A 27,876-nucleotide genomic window follows, 5' to 3' on the forward strand; every position below is an offset into this window, starting at 1 on the left:
TAAGAAGCTGTCATAAGAAACAGACCGAAGGGGCCCAGGCTTGTGTGGCCGGAGTGTACTTTTGCCTCCCAGAAGCTGTTCGGCCCAGCCACCTCCAGGTCCCCGCCATCCCTGATGTCCTGCCTCTTCATGTCCCATGAACCAGCTGTGAGCCTCTGGGCATGCCCTGCTACAAGCTGGCTTTAATCCTGAAAGCCATGTGGCAGCCAAAGACTGCTGCTGCTTTGAAACATAAAATAGAGGCTCTGATGGACAGAGGAGCAATAATGAGGGACTTGGAAAACCTGAGTGAGCGAGCACTTCCTTGTAAGATCTCCACCCACAATCAGTGGCACAACAGAGGTGAGTATCTCCTGGTGGATTTTTATGCACCAACCATAACTGTTGAAAGCATGATGAAGCACTTGTCTCCAAACGTAGATGTGATTAGACCGAATATTGTCAAACACACTCTGACCCAGGAACTAAAAGAATGTGAAGGGACTGTCCCAATCCCACTTGAAAAAAAATTCTATTACACAAAGAAGAGAAAGAAGTGAGAAGATTCGCCAGAGTTTAGCCTTATATTTAATACCTTCACATTTGAGCAGCATGGATGAGAAGGAATAGTCTACAAGCTTGGCCTTTATATAAGAGCGTATTGCAGGTGCTATTTGATTTTTCGAAAATATTTTTAGCTTCTCATCCCTTTGCTGTGAGAGGTGGAGAACCGCTTACTAACGGCTTTTCTGTAATCTGTGGTACCAGTGGATCATTCTTGATTTTGTTTTCATTAGTGTCATTTCTTTGTCAATGAGGACTTTTCCCCTTACAACAGTAACACCATTATGAAGAGCAAATCTTACAGTACCACCTGGGATTGTGAGTTAGTCATTCAGACTGCATAACCATGTGGAAATAAAAATTGAAGACCATTTCCGATCGATGTGGTGACATCAAAACAAAATAAAAATAAATTGAAGACCAATGTTATTATTTGCTTTGAGTAATAAACTTTATTTTAGAAATTAAAAAAAAACAGACCAAGATAGTGCACAGATGTTAGAACGATAAATTTAAAAACAGACAACACATAAGATCAGATGCATAATTACAATAAAGAGAAAGAAACTATGCTTGAAATTTAAAAAAAAAAAAAAACACAGTCACAGAGATGAAGAATGCCCACAACAGGCTCATCAGTAGAACTGACACAGAGGAAAGAATCAGGGAAACTGAAGATAAATCTATAGAAACTATAGAGCTAGAAATTACTCAAACTGAAACACATTGAAAAGAATATATAAAAGCTATAGACAAAAAAATTAATGACTTAATGTATCCATAGTCAGAATCTTAGAAACAGAGAGAAAGAAAAGAAAAAACTAAGCACAAATTTTCAAAACCAACTAGATAAAGCTGGTGGGTTCACAACATTGTGAATACACTAAATATCACTGAATTGCATGCTTTAAAATGTATGCTTTAACTATATATTATATAAATTTCACTTCAATAAAGAAGAAAAATATTTCAAAATCGCAGATCCAAGAGCACCAACAGCAACCACGGCTACAAGGCTTTAGAAACACACACACACACACACACACACACGCGCACGCGCCCGCGCACACACACACACACACACACCCCTCTAGGCATATCATATTCAAACTGAAAAAAACAAACACGAATTCTAAGAAAGAGCCCGTTAACACAGAATTCCATATCTAGTAAAAGCATCTTTCAAAAATGAACAATAAATAAAAGCTTCCTGAAAAAAAAAAAAAACCTGAGAATTTATTGCCAACAAATGCATTCTACAAGAAATGCTAAAGTAGTTTATTCAAAAGGAATATTATGTCAGACAAAAACTTAAACTTATACCAAAAAATTTTTAAAAAATGGAGCCAAATGAAAATAAAATTAATGTTCTCCCTACATTTAATTGCTCAGATAACTGATTACCAGAAGTAAAAACAGTAGCAAAATATTATATTCCTGGCATATGCAAAAGTAAATTACATGACAAAAAAAATACCAAAAAAACGAGAAAAATTGGAAATACAATGCCATATGGGGCTGTTACATGAAGCAATATATTATTACTAACTGTAGGTTCTGTCTGATTAAAGATTATATTGTTGATCCTAGAATAACTACTAAAAATAATTTTAAGAGGTATAATTATAAGTCAGTGGAGGATAAGAAATTCATTGGCAAAATTTAATGAGAAACAGGATATTTGCATAGTCTCAAAATGTTTCCCACAAGGTACTCACTAATTACAAAGGGAAGAATGGTAACTCTTCAGTGGAGAAAACTGGGAGACACTATCTTAACCACATGTCAAAGTTAACAGCGTCAGTAATAACACATATTGACATCATGTACCTCCTGTTATACTGAGAAAAATACAAAATCACACCTGTGATATTCTTCCCAAGAATGCATAAACTTACTCTCTCATGAAAAAACACCAGACAAACCCAAACTGAGGAACATCCTCCAAAATACCCAATCAGTAATCTCTCAAAGTGTCAAGGTCATGGAACAAGGAATGGCTGAAGAATTAGCACAGGTTGGAAGAGGCTACAGAGATGTGAAAACCAAATGCATTGTGGACATTAAATCTGATCTTGAACCAGAAAAAGCACATTAGTAGAAAATCTAGTAATAGTCAAATAAGGTCAGTAGTTTAGTTAATAAAACTGTATTAGGCTGGGCACGGTGGCTCATGCCTATAATCCCAGCACTTTGGGAGGCTAAGGTGGGCAGCTCACAAGGTCAGGAATTCGAGACCAGCCTGGCCAATGTGGCGAAACCTCATCTCTACTAAAATTACAAAAAAAAAACATTGCCAGGAGTGGTGGTGTATACTTGTAATCCCAGCTACTCAGGAGGCTGAGGCAGAAAAATCACTTAAACAGGGAGACAAAGGTTGCAGTGAGCTGATACTGCGTCACTGCACTCCAGCCTGGGCGATGGAGCGAGTCTCCATCTCAAAAATAAGTAAATAAATAAAATAATATTGTACTAATAGTATAACAGTAATATTATATCACAATAGTACTGTATAAAAAGTACTGGATGGGCACAGTGGCTGACGCCTGTAATCCCAGCATTTTGGGAGGCAACAGCGGGTGGATCACCTGAGGTCAGGAGTTCAAGACTAGCCTAGCCAACGTGGTGAAACCCTGTCTTTAATAAAAATACAAATTAGCTGGGTGGTCCCAGCTACTAGGGAAGCTGAGGCAAAAGAATTGCTCAAACTTGGCCAGGCACAGTAGCTCTCGCCTGTAATCCCAGCACTTTGGGAGGTTGAAACAGGCGGATCACAAGGTCAGGAATTCAAGACCAGCCTGGCTGATATGGCGAAACCCTGTCTCTACTAAAAATACAAAAATTAGCCAGGCGTGGTGGCACAGGCCTGAAGTCCCAGCTACTCGGAAGGCTGAGGCAGATGAATTGCTTGAACCCAGGAGGCGGAGGCTGCAGTAAGCTGAGATTGCATCACTGCACTCCAGCCTGGGCGTCAGAGTGAGACTCTGTCTCAAAAAGGGGGAAAAAAAAGACAGACAGAAAATTACCAATAGCACTATGCCAATTGTTGTGTACTGTAGCTGCAAAGATGTTAACATTAGCAGAAGTTTGAAAAAGGATACTGAAAGCTCTACACTAATTTGCAAGTTTTCTGTAGTTCCTTTCGTTTTTAGATATCATAGTGTTCTAAGCACACTGTTATCACTCATTATACATTTTAAAATATTCATCCTCTGTGCAGTAAACCAATTACTAAGAAAAAAAAATAAGTCCCAAAATTTGAACACAGAATTTGTGAGAGTGCTATTGGACTTGCCATCCCCCTAAAATACAGAACTCTGACTATACAGGCAACTAACCTCTAGAACTATACGTCAGTTTTGGCATAAGAAAAATATAATAAATCTCCCGCTTAAAAAAAAAAAGTCAAAATGCCAACATGTTGGTAACAATATCACATTACATTAGGGCTACTTAAATATCTTCAAAGACATCTACACAGTTGCTAGTCATGGCTTTATTAAATGTATCATACAATGCATTTCCCCAGCTATATCTATGAATCAAAGTGTATATTTATCAATACAGCTCTTCCTTACACACCCTAGCAGGAAATCATTTAAATCCTTTCAACAATTAGTAGACATTCTCTTTAAATGTAGAAGAGGGTGTGTATATGTGTGTGTGCATGCGCGTGCGTGTACACACACATGTATGCTTGAGTGAGGGAAAGAGGCAACAAAATAGTGACAGGTGTCCCCACTGAGAGAATAGCCTGTTAAGGAATAAGGGATAAGACTTCAGGTGAGCTTTAAAGGAAAGATGAAATTTGGATAGTTCCTAAAGGCTTTTATGAAAAAAGAAAAAAATTGGATGGTCAACAAGAAATAGAGGAAAACATCCAAGGGAGACCTATAATAGCAAAAAACTTAGAGGCAGAAATACATATGGCATGTTTGAGGTTATAGAGTAACTAGCTAGATTATGAAGTTATACATACTCCAAGAGTTATGAAAACTCATTCATGATGAAGAGGAGGGGTTAAATGATAGAGCTTTTAACATTAAGCTAAAGAAGAAAGCCCAACTCCAGTAACAGAAGCATTTAAAGAACAACTCTACTATTCAGTTTCCTGTAACTAAAGCAGATATACACAAAGATTAATCTTAGAATACCTTGGAATCTAAAGAATTATATTTACCACATAATTTTAAACTTGGCTTTTTAAGATACAGAGCAAGTATGTGTTTGAGAGAAACTGAGTACATGCACAAGAGATAAAGAAGTATTTAGATGAGCATAATATAAAAATATAAAATGCTAAAAAATTAAGCATTAAATTAAATATAAATCAAATCCAAAAAGAGATTAATATTTGTACATGAACACTTTAATTAACATTTTACTTAAAGATAGAGAAGTGTAATTTAAAATTTTAAGAAATTATATTACCATTAAATAGCAAATTTTTAAAAAACTGAGAGTAGGAACAGGAATTTTAACTGCCATATTATTTTTTATTTTCCAAGCACTCACTGATTTATGTCAGCTGATTCTTGAAACCAGCAAGAAGAACTGTCAAGTCATCACATTTACAGGTACGCTAAACTTGGCTGTGATGATATTTTGTCTAAATAACTTCCAGTAATAGAAATAAATTAAATCAAGCTAACTTGTAGGTCAGTAAGCTTTAAAAAATATTAAGCACACAGTGCATCTGATTGATATGAACAATTCTAAAAATGGAGCAATTTACATTTTTCTTTTTCTTTTTTTTTTGAGACAGTGTCTCACTCTGTCACCCAGGCTGAAGCGCACTGGTGCGATCTCAGCTCACTGCAACCTCTGCTTCCCAGGCTCAAGCCATCATCCCATCTCAGCCTCCTGAGTAGCTGGGACCACAGGCATGCACCACCACGTGGGGCTAATTTTTGTATATTCTGGTAGAGAAGAGTTTTTGCCATGTTGGCCAGGCTGGTCTTCAACTAAATGATTCACCCACCTTGGCTTCCCAAAGTGCTGGGACTATAGGCATGAGCTACTGCGCCCAGTCTAAATTTTTATTTTCTTTTAAATGTCCAGGTCATAAGTAGCATATGCTACTTGTTCAGAATTAGCATAAAGCCTTTAAACTGGCTTTCCAGCTATGAGCTGAATCCCTGTTTCATTTAAATAGTTTATGTTCTCAAACATATTTATACTGTCAATTTACATAAGTAGTACTAGATACCAAAAAACAGTAAATATTAGCTACATGTTTCCAAAACGCATTCAACAATAGGCACCAGCATGTTCTGCTAGATGATTAACACAACACATTTTTATTGGGTCCTAAAGCCTCTGAACTGTTGTCTATCATAGATTTTATGAAACAGATGTTTCTTTCATGCAATAAAGTAATTCTAGAACTAGATTATATTGATAGACAAAATGATACAACAGGTAGAGCAAAATCCAATGTAAAAATAAGCAAAAGGTCAAATTGCAATTGAGAAAAATTGTGAACTTCAAAGGATTTTTGATCTGATCAGATAAAGCAATGTGAGTTTAGTAAACTGAGAATTTCATGTTTCTAAAAACTTACTTTCCTTTGAAAGGTAAAAAAAAAAATTCTTTCACACCTAATTATACTTTAGCAGTATTTTATCACCTTAAGTTTTCTCCTGAGAATCAGAACTGATTTAGAAAAAAAAAAAAAACTTTTAAATAGGTTAGGCTATATAATGAGCTTTTCTTATAGTAGAATGGTACAACCAAATGTAAACAGGAAAGAAAGATTCGTATGACATGCTTAGAAAAAAACTGCAAAGAAAAGATTTGTGAAAAGTATTTCTTAAAAAAGCCACAATAGGTAGAAATCATGTCATTTTACTAGTTAGATATCAAAACCAGCCCTTTCCTATTCCTTGGGTGTCTAGGTTATCCTGCTCTTTCCTCAAACCTTATGTTTGCCAGACAAGGAAAAGTAGTATCAGCAAGAGTAAGTCTTAAAAGCAAATATATTCAAATATCCAAACGACAGAGAAAGAATAGATCTAAAAATAAACTTGCTAATAATAAACTCAATCAGTCAAGTATTCATTAGGCAACTACTATGCGTCAAAGACAAAACTACTAAGAAACACAATTCACTTCCTCTAGAACTGAGAATCTATTTGAAAACAAAGCATAAACATATTTAGAGTAAAGCACCACCATGTGATTACAGCCAAAACCCAATATAACATTATTTATAAGCAGTTGGAAGGAAAAACAAGTACAAAGAAGAACAGCATACTAGGTAGGGAAAATATAATAAGTAATCTTAAAATGTGGTTTACAGCTATGACAATTCCTCATGAACTGACAGGCCTGGGTTCAAAATTTTACCACTTAATAGCTATGTGAGCTTGGACAGTTAACTTTGTTAGCCCTCAGGTCTCATCTGTATAATCTAACATTTCCCTATTTACCTTTTGGGACTGCTGTGAGGATTAAGTGAAATAATGTAAGTATGTCACTTGACATGATACCTAACACAAAATAAACCCTCAATTAAAGAACAGACAATAGAAGATGGAATAATTGTCAGCTTAAAAACTGAGAAATTGAAAAATTTTGTAAATGATGAGCTGTAGTAAAGAAGTAGAAATTGATATAATGAGCTATTATTTCATAGTAACTTCTCTTTTGTTATAGCAAGCATCTGTGCAAATATAAACCAGTGTCTGATGGCCACTGATGAAGGCCAGTGCTCAATGCTTGGCTGCTTTCAGATGAGAACAGAAACTCATTATTATCAATGGTTAGTCTATTCATTCACAAAACTGCAGGTGTTCATAACACTGTATAAAGTAGAAAAGCAGTGCACATTTGAGGACCTCTATAGCCACATCCTGAGAATAATTGTGGAAGAAACTGTTACATGAAATGTTAGGGCAATCATCAAAATATGTTTCTTCAAAAGTGAAAATTGGTGGAAATGTCTCAAAGTACCTCAATGGATCTTAAAATGAGGCAGATTATGTGCATTATGATTTTCCTTAGTTTTGACTCTTCAGTGTAAATGAATGTACTATAAGCTTCTATTAGTACAAAATTATCTTTGAGAACTAAAAATTAAATAACAATATAGAAATACATATGCAGATTTGTTTCACTCTTGCTGTAGGTTGAAACATGTAGTTAAAGATAAATAGAAGCACTGTGAATAGAGTCTTTCTTCAGCAAAACAGCAATGTCAGCAGAGGCAGCAAGCTACAGCAGAAATTGAGTGCAAAGTTCGAAAATCATTTCCTAAGAGCACAGAGTACTTAAAATGTAGTATGGGCTAGGTTAATGTTTACTTTCACTTTATTTCACTTGGCATTGTGTTATCAAGTATGTCAGATATCTTATCAAGATATGTCAGATATCTTTCCCTGGAACTGCTAGAGATTATTGGAAATTTTAACTTATTGAAGAAGTTTCATATCTAGAGACCTTGTGTAAAATAACTGGCAGAGCATCTTCTCCTGCCATCATCTACACTATAAAGTTGTTAAAAGAATTTTTTAATAGTCTGTGTAAAAATGTTTCAAACTTATAAAATTCTACTAAAAATTTTTGTACTTCTATTTATAAATGACTGCTATTCACAGAATTTTAACAAAAAATTAGGACATAATAGATCCTTCAGAAATACTTCATTTATCATGGGAGCTTGAGCATAATCTAGTACAAATCCTTTATTTTATATGAGGAAATTCAGAAGTTAGAGAGAAGTAACTTGGCCAAGGCTATACTCAATAAATTACTAAGAGGTTTGAAAAGCCAGGGCTCTTCCTTCAATTCAATATTAAGGCAATGTGTTTACCACTATAGCTAACATTTTGATTAATCAAAATCACATAAGCCATATAGATTTTTATTCTCCCCTGGCCCAAATTCTTCTATTGTGAAAACACAAAGTGAGAAGTGGGTCAATTCTAAGGCCTAGATTAGAATTTAGAATGTTCATGTAGCACGTTTCCACGGAAAAAGGCAGCCCTTTAGTAAAAGATTCTAAAACTCACTCTCACTAGTTCTTCCTTAGGTACTTACCTTTCTGGATATAAATGGAAAATATTCATCTCAAGGGAAGAACCTCAACTGTAATGATATTCAGCTTCTCTTAACTCTAAGTGCAGAGTAATGTGAAAAATGACAACAGTTAGAGGGAGATAACCTTGGGAGAGACCTACAGGATTCCTGTCAAGTAAAACAGTAGACTGAGACATTTCCTGAAAGTATTAGTTCATGTTACTTTGTTTTCAGAATTTTGATATATACAATCTAACCTGTGGTTACCCCAAAATAAGTAGAGCCAACTGTGGAGTATTTAAAACATAGAGTTTGGAATGCCTCTTTTGCAGACAGCAGCCCATATAACAAAATAATGTGACAGATCTGGGAAAAGTAAGTAATAACTAGAATTCTTGGGACTGGACTCTATTTTCATATAGAATAGGTGTTAAAAGTGTGTTTAGATCTACAAAATAGCTAAAATATTTGCAATCACTTTTTTTAGGAAGTTACTTTGAGCATCCCTAATCCAAAAATTCAAAATCCAAAATGTTCCAAAATCCTAAACATTTTGAGTGCTTAACAGGATATTCAAAAGGAAATGCTTGATGAAACATTTTGGATTTCAGATTTTTGGATTAGCAGTACTAATATTCAATAGTATAATGTAAATATTCCAAAATCTGAAAAAATCCAAAATCTGGACATTCTTTTTTCCCAAGCATTTCTGATAAGTAATACTCGACCTGTGTAATACACACAGATCCGAGACCATGTGTCTTACTGATTTTTCAGCACAATTCTCAAAGTTAGAGACTATATCTTGTTTTATTTTTTAAGTCCTCACTGTATCTAGCAAAAATTCAGATGCACTGTAAACACTCAATGCTCACTGAGTACGTTTTTTTATTAGATTGTTTTTTTAACTTCATCACAATTCCAGACTGTAGTGACTGAGATTCCTTTACATTTCCCTAGCAAAAATGTGCACAAAAACACTGAAGGAGAGGTCCAGGTGATATGTGCAGGAAATATAAAATACAGACATGTCCTAGGTTAAAACTCAATTAATGTAAACTGTTCTGTAAAGCCTAGAAAATGCAGACCAGCAATAGTAATAATTTAGAAACACAAAATATAAGACACAGGCAAAATATAGAGAACATAACAAAGTTCCTTGATGCTACTGAAAAGTTCAAACTAGTGATGGATTATTCAAAATATTTAAGTTTAATTTTTAAAAAACAAAGTGAGTGCTGTATAAAAACAGGAGAAACGATAAAATGTAGCAAGATCATTACAAAGCATAGTAAATCTTTTTTTTTTTTTTTTTTTTTTTTTGAGACAGAGTTTTGCTCTGTCGCCCAGGCTGAAGTACAGTGGCACAATCTTAGCTCACTGCAACCTCCGCCTCCCGGGTTCAAGCAATTCTCCTGCCTTAGTTTCCTGAGTAGCTGGGATTGCAGGCACCCGCTACCATGCCCACCTAATTTTTTGTAATTTTATTAGAGACAGGGTTTCACCATGTTAACCAGCCTGGTCTTGAACTCCTGACCTCAGGTAATTCACCCGCTTCAGCCTCCCAAAGTGCTAGGATTACAGGCATAAGCCACTGCACCCCGCCAGCACAGTAAATCTTTACTGTCAATAAGAGTGGATTATTTGTGAAGAAAAGCCAGCTGGGAGATATATCTCAAAAGAAAGCCAAAATTAAAGGTTCTGAAAGATAGCCTGGTGTTTTTGCTTGGGCCTCATACAATGTATGATTGCATTTCTGCACAAATATAACACCAGTGTTTTAAACCCAAGTGTTCTTAGAATATTTTCCAAAATAAATTAACTCAGAAATAGTGGAAGAGTATCTTACCATTCAGTTATTCAACACTATCTGAGAAAATTCTCCTTTTGCAATACTCTGCATAGGCTGTACTGAGAAAATATTCACAACCAGTAAGTGTTTTAACGTTCAAAACTAATGGACATGAACCAATAGGAAGCAGATATGGAAAAGAACATACTTCCCTCCCCAAAACTGGTAATTCCCACATTAAAGACTTGTACTCCCAACCCACAATCACCCTTTCCTCTATTCCATATCCCTCTTATAAGTACCATGCAAGAGTGGCTTACAGGAATTTTTAATCACCCCAGTAATTTCCATCAGCCTCTCTAGTAGACACTCCCAAAATACACAACTAAATAAAGCACAGCACTTTTTATTGTGAAAGAAAACTCAAGAAACTTGGAAGCATCATTTCAATTAAGTTGCTGCCTTTCTTCCTTTCCTCTACATGGCAATCATGGAGCTGTCACCTATATCATGTTTTGTTGGAGTCTAGTAACAGTGGTTAAAAACATACACTTAGAGTCAAGCTATACAAATATTTCTAAAATTTGACAAGTATAAAAACACAAAAAAGGAAGCATTGGTTTAACGAAATATGAAATCTCAAAAATATACATAGTTGGTAGAATTTTAAATTAGTAAAACCAATCTGGAAGTCCGTTTGGTTAAAAAGTATTCAACACTCCAAAAATATGCATGTAATTTGGCTCTGAAATTTAATTACAAATTTAATTTATTCCATTTCTTCTGGTAAAGATTAGGTTAAATATGTAACATGTATATGCAGGAATGTTCTCTACAGTAATGTTCATAATAGCAAAATGCTGCGAAAATCTTAAATGCCCAAGAAGCATAGGACTAGTTGGTTAAATTATTATGTTACAGCTACACTATGAGATGCTAGACAAACTTTAATATTTGAACAGCCACAATTAAGTGAAAAATGCAGATTACAGAACAGAAGGTATAAAACAATCACTTGCATATTTTAAAAATTTTAAATCACATAATTATAGAAGATAATCTGGAATAATATAACTTAAAAATGTGAAACAATTATTATCTGAGTGATGGGATTAAAGGTAACTGATATTTTCTTTGTAAATTTTTCATCTTCTCATTTCATTACATTAGCATCATTACTTTTATAATCTGAGAAGAAAACCTTTTCATATTGCGAGTTTAAAGAACTAGTAAGTCTACATAAAGCACACGGACATCAAGAGTTAATTACGTAAGTCCATATAACATATGTGTACGTATACCTACATATCTAAACTCACTCCTATAAGTACATATCTTAAGTTCTGACTTCTGAAAATTAGCACTTCTTCAAAATTATATTTTAAACTTTTTTAGCACTTCAAAGGCATTAAGAGACATCTGTGTCATCCTGACACAACCAATACTGCTCCAATACCATTGCACAACCCATTTTTAGTCTGCTTTGTAATAGGTGAATGTTTAGTGCTATGCTTTGCCATGCCTTTTGAGTTATTGCCAGAAAAGAAAGAAAAGAAGAAAAAGCTAAGCCACCTCTATAATATACTGCCTGAAGTTTGTAAAGAAAACCACAGCAGAATGCAACTACTTCAACAGCTTTAGAAAGGATTAATTACCATTGAAGGCCCCAGAAGTGAGGGGTAAACATCAAATAAATTATTCAGTCAGACAAGTCTTACTCTTCTCTCCTTTCAAGCATCTCTACCAAAATACCACATGGGAAGATGAACCATAATACACAGTAAAATAAGAGAACAACTTTAAAAGTCATTTACATTATCTAAGTATTCATAAAAATTTAATACTGAGCTAAATATAAACTTCATATAAAAGATATGGCATTTAGAATTTATTAATTCAGCTTAGAGTTATAGATGAGCTATGGTATGCTGAACCCATGTATAAAAAAATATTAAAGACATTTAAGAATTCATAAAATTTGATTACTGGTCAGAGAAAGAAAAAAGTACTTACCACTAAGTCCCAATTATTTTGTTCAAGCAATGTAATAGCTTCATCAATGTTTTCAATGCCAGTACATGCCTGGAAACAAAGTAAATAAGCATTTTACATATAATTTTAGAAATGGGAAGGTAAATCAGACTTAAAAACGTAAATAGCATGATATGTAATTTAAATTCAAATAGGTATACGAATAAAGTCAAACACTAAACGTTTAACAACTCTAAGCATTTGACATATCTGTGGACATTGTTAATTACAAAGTAAATTTACATTGCTCTGAAAAAAATAAAGCAGCAAAAGAAAGTATATTTAAAACTTGAGCTTTGACACCCAAAATGATCTCTAATTACCAAGAATAACTTTTATTCAAAAGATTCTGATGGACAACCAACTGTAAAACAAATCAATTTCAACCCATAACTTGTACTTTACATAAAAACTAACTCAAAATATATAACAGACCTAAAGTAAAATCTAAACCAATAAAACTTCTAGATCTGTACTGTCTAATAGCTACTACCAGCCACTCTCTGGTAGCCACTAGACATATGTAGCTAATGAGTCCTTGAAATGTGGCTTAATTGAGTTAAGATGTGCTGTAAGTACAAAATACACATCAGGTAAGACTTAGCACAAAAATTAAAAATGTAAGCTATCTCATTAATAATTTTTCCTTTGAATACATGTAGAAATGGAAGTGTCTGACAAACTGGCTTAAATAAAACATACTGTTAAAATTAATTTCACACATTTCTTTTTACCCTTTTAACATAAATACTAAAAACATTTTAACTACATATATGAAATTATATTTCTGGTACTGTTCCTGAAAAAAACTATAGAAGTACATACTTGTGACCAGACTAGGCAAACATTAATTAGCTATAACAGGAAAAGCACAACTCAAAACTATGATAAAATTGACTTTATTAAAATTAATGACTACTGCTCTTTGTCTTTCTTTTTTTTTTTTTTTTAGACAGAGTCTCACTCTGTCACCTAGGCTAAAATGTAATGGCACAATCTTGGCGGACTGCAGCCTCCACCCCCTGGGTTCAAGCAATTCTCCTGCCTCCTGAATAGCTGAGACTACAGGCGCACACCATCACACCCGGCTGATTTTTGTATTTTTAGTAGAGACAGGGTTTCACCATGTTGGTCAGGCTGGTCTTGAATGCCTGACCTCAGGTAATCTGCCCACCTTGGCCTCCCAAAATGCTGGGATAACAGGCATGAGCCACCGCACTCGGCTAACTACTACTCTTTGAAAGACATGGTTAAGAAATTAAAAAGGCAATCAGAGACTTGGAAAAAATAGCTGCAAAATATATGTCTAACAGAGGACTTGTAAACAGAATATAAGAATTCATAAAACTTACATATATATATATATAAATTTTTTTTTAAGAGACAGGGCATCGCTATGTTACCCAAGCTAGAGTGCAGTGGCACAAACACAGCTCTCTATAGCCTCAACCTTCTGGGCTCAGGCAATGATCCCACCTCAGCCTCCCAAGTAGTTGGGACCAGAGGCACATGACGCCATACTCAGCTAATTTTTTTTTTTTTTTTTTCATTTTTTGAAGAGATAGCATGTTCAGGCCCATTTCAAACTCTTGGGCTCACGCAATCCTCTTGCCTCGGCTTCCCAAATTGTTGGGATTACATGCGTGAGACACTGCACCTGGCCTAAAACTAAATTTTTTAAAACAAAATATTTTAACAGAAAAGTCACCAAAAAAGATATACAGATGATGAGTAAGCACATGAAAACATGCTTGACATCATAAGTCATTAGGGAAATGCAAAACACAGAGAGACATCACTTCCACATTTTAGAGTATTAAAATCCCAAATACTGACAATACCAAGGGGTGGTGAGGATGCAGAAGAACTGGATCTCTCCTACATTGATCAGGATACAAAATTATACAGCCACATGGAAAGAGAGTTTGGCAATTTCTTAGAAAGTTATAACCCAACAATCCCACTCTTAGGTATTTCTCCAAAAGAAATGAGTATTTTAGCTCACATGAAAACCTATATATGAATTTTTTCAGCGGCTTTATTCTATTAAAAACAAAAAACACCCCAAATGTCCTTCAACTGTACATCTATGAAAAGGAAACTACTCAGAAACAAAAATGAACTACTGACAACACAAAATAACATAAATAAATCTCAAATTGTGTTAAATGAAAGAAGCCAAATTCAAACTGCATTTTAAAAGGCTATATAAGGCCATTATAGTATATAGTACACCACAAAAATAGCTCATGTATAGTATATAGCCTTTTTTAGACTATATACTATATGATTCCATTTGTATGACATTCTGGAAAAGACAAAATTATGAGAACTGAAATATAAATGATTGGCAGGAATGTGGATGAGACTAAGGACTAATGATGAAAGGGCAGCAAAAGGGAATTTGAGGGCATAGTGGAACACTTTCGATTCTGGATATCATATAAAACTAAGGCAAACAAGTAAAGCAGTAGCAAAAAATGCAATCTTCATTTTCAGATAAATGAGAAGGATAATCCAACAGCTCCCAAATACTTATAAGAGCTACAAGAACAGTTACAATAAGGCAGAGTTTGCACAGAAGAGAACAGAAAAATCACAAGGAGTGCACAGAGAGTCCAATAGCAAGAAATATAAAAAAGCACAAGAAAAATACACTTACTCAGTGTTGTCAACAAAAATGGAGGAGTAGCTAGTTCTAAGATGGAGTGTAGTACAAGATAGAGTAGGTAATCTGTTCCTCCACAGAAACACTAAAAAACTGAGCAAAAACCCTCAGAATCAAGCTTGTCAGAGCTCTGCAAAATAGTCAAGGAATCAACTTGTAAGGTCTTTTAGGCTGACTGATGGCACCATGGACACTATGGTAACCTCTGTGACCTGCATGGACACTCCAGATGAGCTCCTGGAACTAGAAAGTCTTAAGTAACTGGAAGACCATGAAGCGTTATCATGGAATACTATACAGCCATGAAGATAACTACACCATGTCCTTTGCAGCAACATGAATTAAGCTGGAAGCCATAATCCTAAGCAAATTAATGCAGAAAGAAAAAAACCACACACTGCATTTTCTCACTTATAATTGAGAGCCTAACATCGGGTACTCATGGACAGAAAGACAGCAACAATAAAACTGCACTACTAGAATGTGGAGAGAGGCAAGGGTTGACTATTTGGTACTATGTTGTGTACCTGAGTGACAAGATCATTCATACCCCAAACATCACACAACATACCCAGGTAATAAATATCTATCTGTACCCCCTAATCTAAAACAAAAGTTGAAAAACAAAACACTAGTAGACCACAGCTTAAAAACAAGAGACTGCTATGGATTGAATATCTGTATCCTCCTCAAAATTTACATGGTGACATTCTAAACTCCACGATGCTGGTATTTGGATATGAGGTCGTTGAGAGGTAACCAGGACTAGATGAGGTTATGAAGGTAGAACCTTCGTGATAGGATTAGTACCCTTACATGGATGAATCAGGAGGCCATTATCCTTAGTGAAATGATCCCAAAACAGAAAGTCAAAAACCATTTGTTCTAATTTGTAAGAGTTAAACAATGGGTACACATAAATATACAGAGTAGAATGACAGACACTGGAGACTCCAAAATATGGCAGGGTAGGAGGGGGAAAGGGACAAAATGCTACTTAACAGGTACAATGTACACTATTCAGGTGACAGGTACACAAAAAGCCCAAACTTTACCACTACACAATATATCCATGTAACTCAATTGCGCTTGTACTCCTAAGTCCATAAAAATAAAAAGTTATTTAAAAAAAAAAAGATTAATGACCTTGTAAGAAGAGATACCAAAGAACTTGTTTCAAGCTTGAAAGATTAGAAAATTACATAATTAAAAAAAAAAAAACTTTGCTGTCTCTCTTGTCATCGTATCAGGTGAGAATAAGAGGTCAGCGATCTACAAGTCAGGTAGAGAGCCCTCACCAGAAGCTGACCATGCTGGTACCTTGAGGACAGGCCATCAACAAAGAACTACAAGAAGATAAATGTGTTTTGTTGAAGCCAACTGGACTATGGTATTTTGTTATGATGAACAAGTAGACTAAGACAGAAACCACCCATGACAAAGAAAACTAAGTTACAAAAATAGTTTAGAAGTCATTAAACAAACAATTGCAACCCACAGAAAGCAACAAAAACAAAACATGAGAATGAAGACCAATCTAATTTCCAGAGATATACGTTTTAAATTTCCATTTAAATATATGTAAAGTATGCAGAGAAGCAACAAAGTACCGGGCCCATTCAAGGGAGAAATTAACAGAAACCGTCCCTGAGGAAAAACAGACATCAGACTCAGTAGACAGTCTATCAATCATCATCTTAAACATGCTCAGAGAGCTAAAAAATCATGAACAAAAAATCTAAAAGAAACCAGAAGAACAAAGCATCAAAAATAGAGAATGTTGAATAGAGAGTAGAATGATGGTAACTAGCAGCTGCCAAAGGCAGTGGGCAGAGGAGAATAAAGGCAAGATAGTTAATGGGTACAAAAACACAGTTTGTTTTTTTTTAATACTAGAGGAATAAGATCTAGTATTTGTTAGCACAACAGAGTGACTGTACCTCACATCTCAACCCTAACATTGAACATAAATGGCCTAAATGCTCCACTTAAAAGATACAGAATGACAGAATGGATACAAATTCACCAACCAAGTATCTGCTGTCTTCAAGAGACTCGCCTAACACGTAAAGACTCATATAAACTTAAGGTAAAGGGGTGGAAGAAGATATTCCAGACAAATGGACACCAAAAGTAAGCAGGAGTAGCTATCCTTGTATCAGACAAAACAAACTTTAAAGCAACAACAGTTAAAAAAGACAAAGAGGGACATTATACAACAATAAAGGGACTAGTCCAACAGGAAAATATCACAATACTAAATATATATGCACCTGACACTGAGATGGATGGCAACACAGTAACAGCAGGAGACTTCAATATTCCACTGACAGCACTAGACAGGTCATCAAGACAGAAAGTCAACAAAGAAACAATGAACTTAAACTACACCCTACAACAAATGGACTTAACAGATATTTACAGAATATTTTACCCAACAACTGCAGAATATACATTCTATTCATCAGTACAGGGAACATTCTCCAAGACAGACCATACGGTAGGCCACAAAATGAGTTTCAATCAATTTAAGAAAACGGAAATTACATCAAGTACTCTGTGAGACCACAGTGGAATAAAATTGGAAATCACTCCAAAAGAAAGCCTCAAAACCATGCAAATACATGGAAACTAAATAATCTGCTCCTGAATGATCTTTGGGTCAACAATGAAATCAAGCTGGAAACTAAAAAATTCTTTGAACTGAACAATAATAGTGATACAATCTATTAAAACCTCTGGAATACAGCAAAAGTGGTACTAAGAGGAAAGTTCATACCATTAAATGCCTACATCAAAAAGTCTCAAAGAGCACAAATAAGACAATCTAAGGTCACACCTCAAGAAATTAGAGAAGAAGAAAACAAACCCAAACCCAGCAGAAAAAAAATAAATAACCAAGATCAGAGTAGAACTAAATGAAATTGAAACAAACAAAAATACAAAAGATATATGAAACGAAAATCTGGTTCTTTGAAAAGATGAACAAAATGAGCAGACCATTACCGAGATGAACCAAAAGAAAAGATCAAACTAAGCTCAATTACAAATGAAAGGGGAGATATTACAACTGATACTAACCAAATCCAACAGCATATCAAAAAGAGAATCCACCATGATCAAGTGAGTTTCATACCAGGAATGCCAGGATGGTTTAACATACACAAGTCAGTAAATGTGATACACCACATAAACAAAATTAAAAGCAAAAAAATCACATGATCATCTCAAGAGATGCAGAAAAAGCAGTTGACAAAATCCAGCATCCCTCTGTGATTAAAACAGTAAAATCAGCATAGAAAGGTTTTATTACCTTAAGGTAATAAAACCAATTAATCACAAACCCACAGTTAACATTATACTGAAGTTCCAGGAAAAGTTGAAAGCATTCCCCCTGAGAACTGTAACAAGACAAGGATGCCCACTTTCACCACTTCTATTAAACATAGTACTAGAAGTCCTAGCTAGAGGAATCAGATAAGAGACAGAATTAAAGGGCATCCAAATCAGTAAAGAGGAAGTCAACTGTTGCTGTCTGCTAATGATATAATTGTATACCTAGGAAACAAAGACTCATCCAAAAAGCTCTTAAATATGATAAATGAATTTAGTTTTAGTTTCAGGATACAAAATCCAATACACAAATCAGTAGCGCCCGCTATATGCTAATAGCGACCAAGCTGAGAATCAGATTTAGAACTCAATCCCTTTTAAAATAGCTGCAAATAATAATAACATTACTTAGGAATATACTTAACCAAGGAGGTGAAAGATCTCTACAAAACACTGCTGAAAGAAATCATAGATGATCCAAATGGACACATCCCATACTCATGGATGGGTAAAATCAACATTGGGAAGATGACCATACTGCCAAAAACAATCTGCAACTTCAATGCAATTGCCATCAAAATACCATCATCATTCTTCACAGAACTAGAGAAAATAATCCTAAAATTCATATGAAACTGAAAACGTGCCAATACAGCCAAAATAAGAGTAAACAAAAAGAACAAATCTGGAGGGATCACATAACCCAACTTCAAACTATACTACAAGGCTATGGTCACTAGAGAACAGAAATAAAGCCAAATACTTACAGCCAACTAATCTTGAACAAAGCAAACAAAAACATAAAGTGGGGAAAGAACACTCTATTCAACAAATGATGCTGGTATAACTGGCTAGCCACATGCAGAAGAATGAAACTGGATCCTCATCTCTCACCTTATTAAAACTCAACTCAACATGGATCAAAAACTTAAATCTAAGACCTAAAACCAAACAATTCTAGAAGATAACACTGGAAAAACTATTCTGGACATCGGCTTAAGAAAAGACTTCATAACCAAGAACACAAAAGCAAATGCAACAAAATCCAAGATAAATAGATGAAACTAAACTAAAAAGCTTCTGCAAACAAAAAGAAACAATCAGCAGTGTAAACAGACAACCCACAGAGTGGGAAAAAATCTTGGCAAACTATGCATCCAACGAAGAACTAAGATCCTGAATCTACAAGGAACTCAAAACAGCAAGAAAAAAAGAAACAATCCTATCAAAAATGGGGCTAAGAAAATGAATCAATAATTCTCAAAAGATGATATACAAATGGCAAAAAAAAAAAGCAAAAAAACATGAAAAAATGCTCAACATCACTAATGATCAGGCAAATGCAAATCAAAGCCACAATGTGATACTATCTTACTCTTGCAAGAATGGCCTTAATCAAAATCTAAAAGTAAGTCCATTTTATCCAGCAATCCCATTCCTAGGTATCTACCCAGAGGAAAAGAAGTCATTAAGACACTTGCACATGTTTATAACAGCACAATTCACAATTACAAAAATATGGAACCAGCCTAAATATCCATCAATCAATGAGTGAATAAAGAAAATGTGGTATATACATATATTTCATGGAATACTACTCAGCCATAAAAAGAACAAAATAATGGCATTCGCAGCAACCAAGATGGAGTTGGAGACCATCATAAGTGAAGTAACTCAGGAATGGAAAAGCAAACATTGTATGTTCTCAGTTAAAAGTGGGAGCTAAGCTATGAGAATGCAAAGGCATGAGAATGATACAATGGACTTTGGGAACTCGAGGGGAAGGGTGGGAGTGGGGTGAGGGATAAAAGACTACACAATGGGAATAGTGTACAGTGCTTGGGTGTACACTATTTTGGGAGCACCAAAATCTCAGAAATCGCCACTAAAGAAGTTATCCATGTAACCAAACACCACCTGTTACCCAAAAACTACTGACATTTTTTTAAAAAATAAAAAATGTAAAAAAAAATTTTTAAGTACTAGTGTTTAATTATTTTCTCTATTTTTTATTTCACTTATTTCTGAATTCACTTTTATTTCCTTCTTTCCATTTATTTGGCATAAGTTGCTCTTCCATCTTCTTAAGGTAGAAGTATAGAGCAACAATTTTGATCCATTCTTCCCTTCTAATGTAAGCATTTATAGCTGTAAATTTACCTCTAGTCACTGCTGTAGCTATATCTCACAAATTTTTATATTTGTTTTCATTATCATTCAGTTCAAAGGTTTTTCTAAAGTTTCCCTCATGATCTGTTTTTTTGGCCCATGTGTTATATTTGGAAGATTGTTACTTAATTCCTAAACACTTAGGGGTTTTCCAAACATCTTTTTGTTATTGGTTTCTAATTTAATTCCATTGTGGATGTAGAACTTTATCTGTATCATTTCTGTCCTTGGAAGTTTATGAAGACTTAATAGCTCAATAATTTGTATTGCTAAATGTTTCATATGCACATAAACATGCATTCTACCTGTTATTGTGTATAACTGCCATTTACTCCATTGGAATTAAGTCTAGTTATTGATATTACTGTTCAGATTATCTGTATCTTTACTGATTCTACTTGTTCTATTAGTTACTGAGAAAGAACTTGAAAATCTCCATTTGTACCTGTGGATTTGTCTATATCTGCTTTCAGTTTTGCTAATTTTTGCTTGTTATAATGAGTATACACAAATTTGAAGTGTTAACTTCTTGAAAAATTGATTCTCTTGCGATTATGTTTCTTTTATCTTTGGTAATATGTCTTGTACTAAAGTCTACTTAGTGTGGTATTAATACTGTCATCTAGCTTTTCAATAATAGTTTAATAGTATATAATTTTCCATATTTTTTAACCTGACAGACTATAGTCAGGTCTTGCTTTTATCTACTACAACAATATCTGCTTTTATGTAAAGTATTTAAAGTACTTACATTTCATGTAATTATTATGATTGGGCTTAAGTCTGCCACATTCCTACTTGTTTTCTAATCATCCCATTCTCTGGGGGCTTTTGGTGCTTATTTTTTTATTTTGCTATTATGAGTTCAAGTATGTGACATGGTGTTTGTTGTTGCATATTTTTATAAATCTAAGACATTCTCTACTTTTATTCATTTGAATATTATCTCTCCTACATAATCAATTCTGCCCTTTCAGAGCTCCTACTTGCCATGTAGGTGCATCTCATTCTAGCCTCCATGTCATCTTTTTAAATTTTCTTTTTTTTTTTTTCTTTTAGATGGAGTCTTGCTCTTTTGCCCAGGCTGGAGTGCAGTGGTACAATTTCAGCTCACTGCAACCTCTGCCTCCTGGGTTCGAGCAATTCTCCTGCCTCAGCCTCCCGAGTAGCTGGGACTACAGGCACATGCCACCACACCTGGCTAATTTTTTGTATTTTTAGTAGAGATGGGGTTTCATCATGTTAGCCAGAATGGTCTCTATCTCCTAAACTCATGATCCACCTGTTTTGGCCTCCCAAAGTGCTGAGATTACAGGCGTGAGCCAGCACACCCAGTTGTCATCTTTTAAATTTTCTATACAAATTTGTATAGTGATGATTCACTTTAACTTCTACATCATTTTTTTAAGCCTACAGTTTTCCAATTTACCTATCTATTATAGATTTTTTTCTTTGAGGATGTACTTTTAGATTCTTTACAAAATCCAATCCACTCTTTTTTCAGTATTTCTGGCTTATGAATTCTATTCTTTACAGTTTTATATATTTTAAACATATCTCTTGTGAAGTCTCTTTGTTACCAGTTCTCAAGTTGTTAGTTTTATGATTTTGGCATCTGCTGAAAGTGATTGTGGCTTATCCCATGGTATAGGTCTAACAACCAGTTCATCTTCAGAAAAATTTATTTTTATATGATGCATTATGATGGTATCCTTATAAAGTGTTTCCTGTATATGCATTGGCTGGAACTTTATGGACTTCATTAGTTCTAGACCAGTTTTAATTTGTATGAATTCAATCTTAATCACTTGACAGAATTTTGTATAAGCAAACTCATTTTATTACACTCTACAGCACTCTGTAGATACTGCATTTTTTTTTAATTTAAGGGGCCGGGTACAGTGGCTCATGCCTGTAATCCTAGCACTTCGGAAGCCCCAGGCAGGCAAACTGCATGAGCTCAGGAGTTCGAGCTTGAGACCAGCCTGGGCAACTTGGTGAAACCCTGTCTCTACTAAAATACAAAAAATTAGCTGGGCGTGGCAGCGTGCGCCTGTAGTCCCAGCTACTTCGGAGGCTGAGGCAGGAGAATCACTTGAACCCAGGAGGCAGAAGTTGCAGTGAGCCGAGATTGCACCACTGCACGCCAGCCTAGGCAACAGAGAGAAACTCCATCTCCAAAAATAAAAAATAAATATAAAAAAATAAATTAAAGGTTTATGGCATCCCTGCATCAAGCAAGTCTATCAGAACCATTTTTCCAATAGTAGATGCTGATTGCATGTTTCTGTGTCACATTTTGGCAATTCTTACAATGTTTCAAATTTTTTCACTATTATTATATATATTCTGGTAACCTATGATCTTTGATGTTACTATTGTAATTGTTTTGAGGCACCACGATTGTTTTGGGCACCATACCCACATAAGACAATGAACTTCATCAATAAATTTTGTATGTGTCCTGACTGCTCCACGGAACTGCCAGTTTCCCATCTCTCTCCTTCTCCTTGGGACTCCCTATTACCTCAGACACAATATTGAAATGAGGCCAATTAATAACCCAGCAATACCTTCTAAGTATTCAAGTCATGTTTCTCATTTTAAATCAAAAGCTAAAAATGATTAAGCTTAATGAGAAAGATACGCTGAAAGTTGAGATAAGCTCAAAACCAGGTTCTTTGTACCAAATAGCCAAGTTGTATATGCAAAGGAAAATTTATTGAGGGAAATTAAGTGTTACTCCAGCAAATACACAAATAATAAGAAAGCAAAGCAGCCTGACTGTTAATATGGAGAAAGTTTTAGTGGTCTGAATAGAAGATCAAACCAGTCGAAGCTTTTGCTTAAGCCAAAACCTAATGCAGATCAAGGTCCTAACTTGTTTACATTCTATGACACAGGTAAGGACACTGAAGAAGAAAAGTTTGAAGCTTGCAAAGGTTGGTTTATGAAGTTCAAGGAAGGAAGTCAACTCCATAATATAAAAAGGCAAGGTGAAGCAACAAGTGCTGATGTAGTAGCTGTAGTAAGTTTTATTCAGAAGACCTAGCTAAGATAATTGATGAAGATGCCTACATTAAACAAGTAATAACAGTCTACATGGATGAAACAGCCTTCTATTGAAAGAAGACATCATCTAGGACTTTCATAGCAAAAGAGAAGTTAATGCCTGGCTTCAAAGCTTCAAAGAGCAGGCTGACTCTCTCATTAGGGGCTAATGCAGCTGGTGACTTTCAACTGACGCCAATGCTTACTGAACATTCTGAAAATCCTACAACCCTTCAGAATTATGCTAAATCTATTCTGCCTGTGCTCTCTAAATGAAACAACAAAGCCTGAGTGACAGCACATCTCTTTACAGCATGGGTTACTGAATATTTTAAGCCAGCTTCTGGGACTTACTGCTTAGAAAAACAGATTCTTTTCAAACTAGTACTATTCATTGACAATGTTCTTGGTGACTCAAGAGCTCAGATGGAGATGTACAAAGAGATCAAAGTTGTTTTTCTAGCTGCTAACACAACATTCATTCTGTAGCTCATGGGTCAAGGATTATTTTTGAATTTCAAGTCTTACTATTTAGAAAATACATTTCATAAGGGTTTACTAGCTGCCATAAATAGTGATTCCTCTTAGGGATCTGGGCAAAGTGCATTGAAAACCTTCTGGAAAGGATTCACTATTTTTTGATGCCATTAAGAATATTCATAATTCATGGGAAGAGGTCAAAATATCAACATCAACAGGAGTTTGGGAGAAGTTGATTCCAACTCTCATGGATAATTTTGAGGGATTCAAGACTTCAACAGAGGAAGTAACTGCAGATATGGTGAAAACAGCAAGATAACTAGAATTAGAAGTGGAGTGTTAAGATATGCATGAATTGCTGCAATCTTATGATAAAACCTGAATAGATAAGAAGTTGCTTCTTATTGATGAGCAAACAAAGTGGTTTCTTGAGATGATGTAGATGCTATGAACACTGCTGAAATGAGAACAAAATATTTAGAATATGACATAACCTTAACTGATAAAGCAGCAGCAGGGTTTCAGAAGATTGACTCTAATTTTGAAAAAAGCTCTAGTGTGTGTAAAATGCTATCAAGCAGGACTGCATGCTACAGAAAAACCTTTCATAAAAGAAGGGCCAACGAATGCAGCAAATGTCATTGTTGTCTTATTTTAAGAAACTGCCAGAGCTACCCCAACTTTCAGCAACCACTGTCTTGATCAGTCAGTAGCCACCAATGCTGAGGCAAGACCCTTCCTTCGCCAGCAAAGAGATTAATACTTGCTGAAGGCTCAGGTGAAAATTAGCATTTTTTAACAATAAAGTATCTTAAAATTAAGGTACGTGCCTTTTTTTTTTAAAGACATAATGCTTCTGTACACTTAATAGTGTAAACATAACTTATGTGCACTGGGAAACCAAAAAAATAGTGACTCATTTTATTAAGATATCTACTTTATTGCAGTGGTCGAGAACTGAACCTAAAACATCGTTGGGGTGCCTAAAACATCGTTGAAGTATCCTGGTAGGGCTAACTTTTTGAAGCTAATGATGCCTTTTTACCCTTTGGCCCTGGGTAAATGGTCACCCTTTTTACTGCTTCCCTAAATCTTCAGGTAAAATTGTACTAGACATTATTTGAAATGTAAATGCCAGGCTTTTATAGCTCCTTCCTTCCATAACAGGAGACCAGCAGGACTTAACAAACTGAAGAAAATGGCCAGAACCTGCAGATGGCGCCAAAAGTAACTTCTAGTGGCCCTCATTGTTTATTAGCATAAGATACTTAACTCCCACCACCGCCATGACACTTCACAAATGCCACAACAATACAGAAGTTACCACTCCTTTTCTAGGGATTTCTGAATAACCTGCCCCTTGATTTGCATGTGATTAAAAGTGAGTATAAATACTGTTAGCCAATAGCCCACAGGGGCCTTTGGCACACTGCCTATAGGTTAGCCCTGCTCCACAAGGAGCGGTGTGAGTTTGATAAAAGTTGCTATTTCACTGCTGAATGCTGACTCATTCTTTTCCCCCCCCCCTTTTTTTTTTTTTTTTTCCTTTTTTTGAGATGGAGTCTAGTTCTGTCGCCCAGGCTGGAGTGCAATGGTGTGATCTCAGCTCACTGCAACCTCTGCCTCCCAGGTTCAAGCAATTCTCCTACCTCAGCCTCACAAGTAGCTGCAACTACAGGGACATGCCACCACGCCCAGGTAATTTTTGTATTTTTAATAGAAACGGGGTTTCACCATATTAACCAGGAAGGTCTCGATCTCCTGATCCGCCCGCCTCAGCCTCCCAAAGTGCTGGGATTACAAGTGTGAGCCACTGCGCCCAGCCTGACTCATTACTGAATTCTTTTTTTTTTGAGATGGAGTCTCGCTCTGTCGCCCAGGCTGGAGTGCAGTAGTACCATCTTGACTCACTGCAACCTCCACCTTTCAGGTTCAAGCGATTCCCCTGCCTCAGTCTCCTGAGTACCTGGGACTACAGGCACGCACCACCACGCCTGGCTAACTTTTGTTATTTTTAGTAGAGACAGGGTTTCATTATATTGGTCAGGCTGGTCTTGAACTCCTGACCTCGTGATCTGCCCACCTTGGGCTCCCAAAGTGCTGGGATTACAGCCATAAGCCACCATGCCTGTCCCATTCTTGAATTCTTTCCTGTGCAAAGCCAAGAAACCTCCCAGGCTAAGCCCCAAATTTTGGGTCTCGCATACCCTACATCATTTCTACAGGACAGAAGTCATAGCTCATCTCCAGGCATAAGACCAGTTTTCAGCCCCTAGTATCTGTATCCAGTTGAGAGGGTCAGTTGCTGGAAGCAATTGTAGAAATGATGCAGAGCATGCGAGACCTAAAATTCGGGGCTTAGCCTGGGAGGTTTTGATAAAACCATTGCAATGACAGTGATTTCCCTTCTTAGTTCAGTACCTGAGAAATTGTCGGTTTTTGCTTTCTAGCTTGACCATGTTTAATATTTTTGTTACTGTTACTACTTCATTCTATTTTACTGGCTGATTTTATTTAGTATTAAAGACAGTCTCCAGTTCAGTCTACCAGACTGTTTGAAAGTTTATTGTTTATTATTTTCTTCATTCTGTCTTAAAACTAACTTCTTAAACATAAAAAGAAAACTATCCCATGCCCTGGTATACTCTCCACCAACACTTCATAATTTTAATATTTGCCATATTTTTCTAATTTATTGTTTGTTTTGAGACAGAGTCTCACTCTGTCACACAGGCTGGAATACAGTAGTGTGATCACAGCTCACTATAATACTGAACTCCTACACTCAAGTGATCCTCCCACCTCAGCTTCCCAAGTAGTTAAGGCTACAGGCAAGCATCACCAAACCCAGCTAATTTTTTTATTTTTATTTTTTGTAGAGATTGAGTCTCACTATTACTCAGGCTGGTCCTGAGCTACTGGTCTCATACAATCCACCTGCCTTGGTCTCCCAATGCACAAGGACTACTGGCAATTAGCCACCATGCACAGCCAACTGCCATATATATTTCAAACCCACTTTCTAAAAAAGTAAGAAAAGTCCACAGTTGATTTAAGTCTCCAACCCTTCATCTTATTTTCTTTTTTTTTTTTTTTTTTGGAGACAGGGTCTCGCTCTGTCATCTGGGCTGGAGTGCACTGGTGCAGTCACAGGTCACTGCAGCCTCAACCTCCTGGGCGCAAGCAGTTCTCCTGTCTCGGCCTCTAGAGTAGCTGAGACTACAGGCATGGACCACCACTCCCAGCTAATTTTTGTTTATTTGTTTTCTGTTTTTGCAGAGACAGGGTTTTGTCATGTTGCCCAAGTTGGTATCTCATTTCTTTTCCTTCATCCCTCCCCAAAAGTGTGACAAAGTTATACCAACATGTTTTTATATTTTTACATTACAAGTCATATCTAGTAAAGAATATTGAATATTCTTTTGCTTTTCAAAGTGTTCTATAAATCATACCAATCTGATTCTACTGTTTTGTTAGACAAGCAGTGGGTTCTAGCTGCCACTATACTCGTTTATTTCCATAAATACAGACTTTCAGACGTAGATTTTGGGGGTTTGTTGTTGTATTTATGTATTTTAGTTATAATTTAAATTTATTTAGTTATAATCAAAAATATGTATTTTTTTGAATACATGTATCATGTATAATATTATGTTTTCAAATATGTATACATTGTGGAATGGTTAAATGGAGCTAACATATATATTCCTTACATATTTTAGCATTTTTTTTGGTTAGAACACCTACAATCAATCAACTCTCTACACAGTTTTCAAAAATACAATACATA

At 35.6% G+C, this 27,876-nt stretch overlaps 2 protein-coding genes across 3 annotated transcripts in view; one reads left to right on the forward strand and one right to left on the reverse strand.

Annotated features, from left to right (window-relative positions):
- FAF1 (Fas associated factor 1) overlaps window positions 1-27,876 on the reverse strand; it is a 527,993-nt gene that overhangs the window by 431,434 nt on the left and 68,683 nt on the right. For both annotated transcript variants that reach the window (XM_017548715.2, XM_017548716.2), the window contains exon 2: window positions 12,368-12,436. In XM_017548715.2, coding sequence (XP_017404204.1) covers window positions 12,368-12,436 — 69 coding nt within the window. The remainder of the gene's footprint in view (window positions 1-12,367; window positions 12,437-27,876) is intronic.
- On the forward strand, window positions 7-1,175 carry LOC108318021 (28S ribosomal protein S6, mitochondrial-like). Its single transcript, XM_037745800.1, has one exon. The coding sequence runs from the start codon at window positions 162-164 to the stop codon at window positions 537-539; it is 378 nt and encodes a 125-aa protein (XP_037601728.1). The 5' UTR covers window positions 7-161; the 3' UTR covers window positions 540-1,175.

This window comes from Cebus imitator, unplaced genomic scaffold, assembly GCF_001604975.1.
Source record: "Cebus imitator isolate Cc_AM_T3 unplaced genomic scaffold, Cebus_imitator-1.0 Scaffold214, whole genome shotgun sequence".
NCBI lineage: Eukaryota > Metazoa > Chordata > Mammalia > Primates > Cebidae > Cebus > Cebus imitator.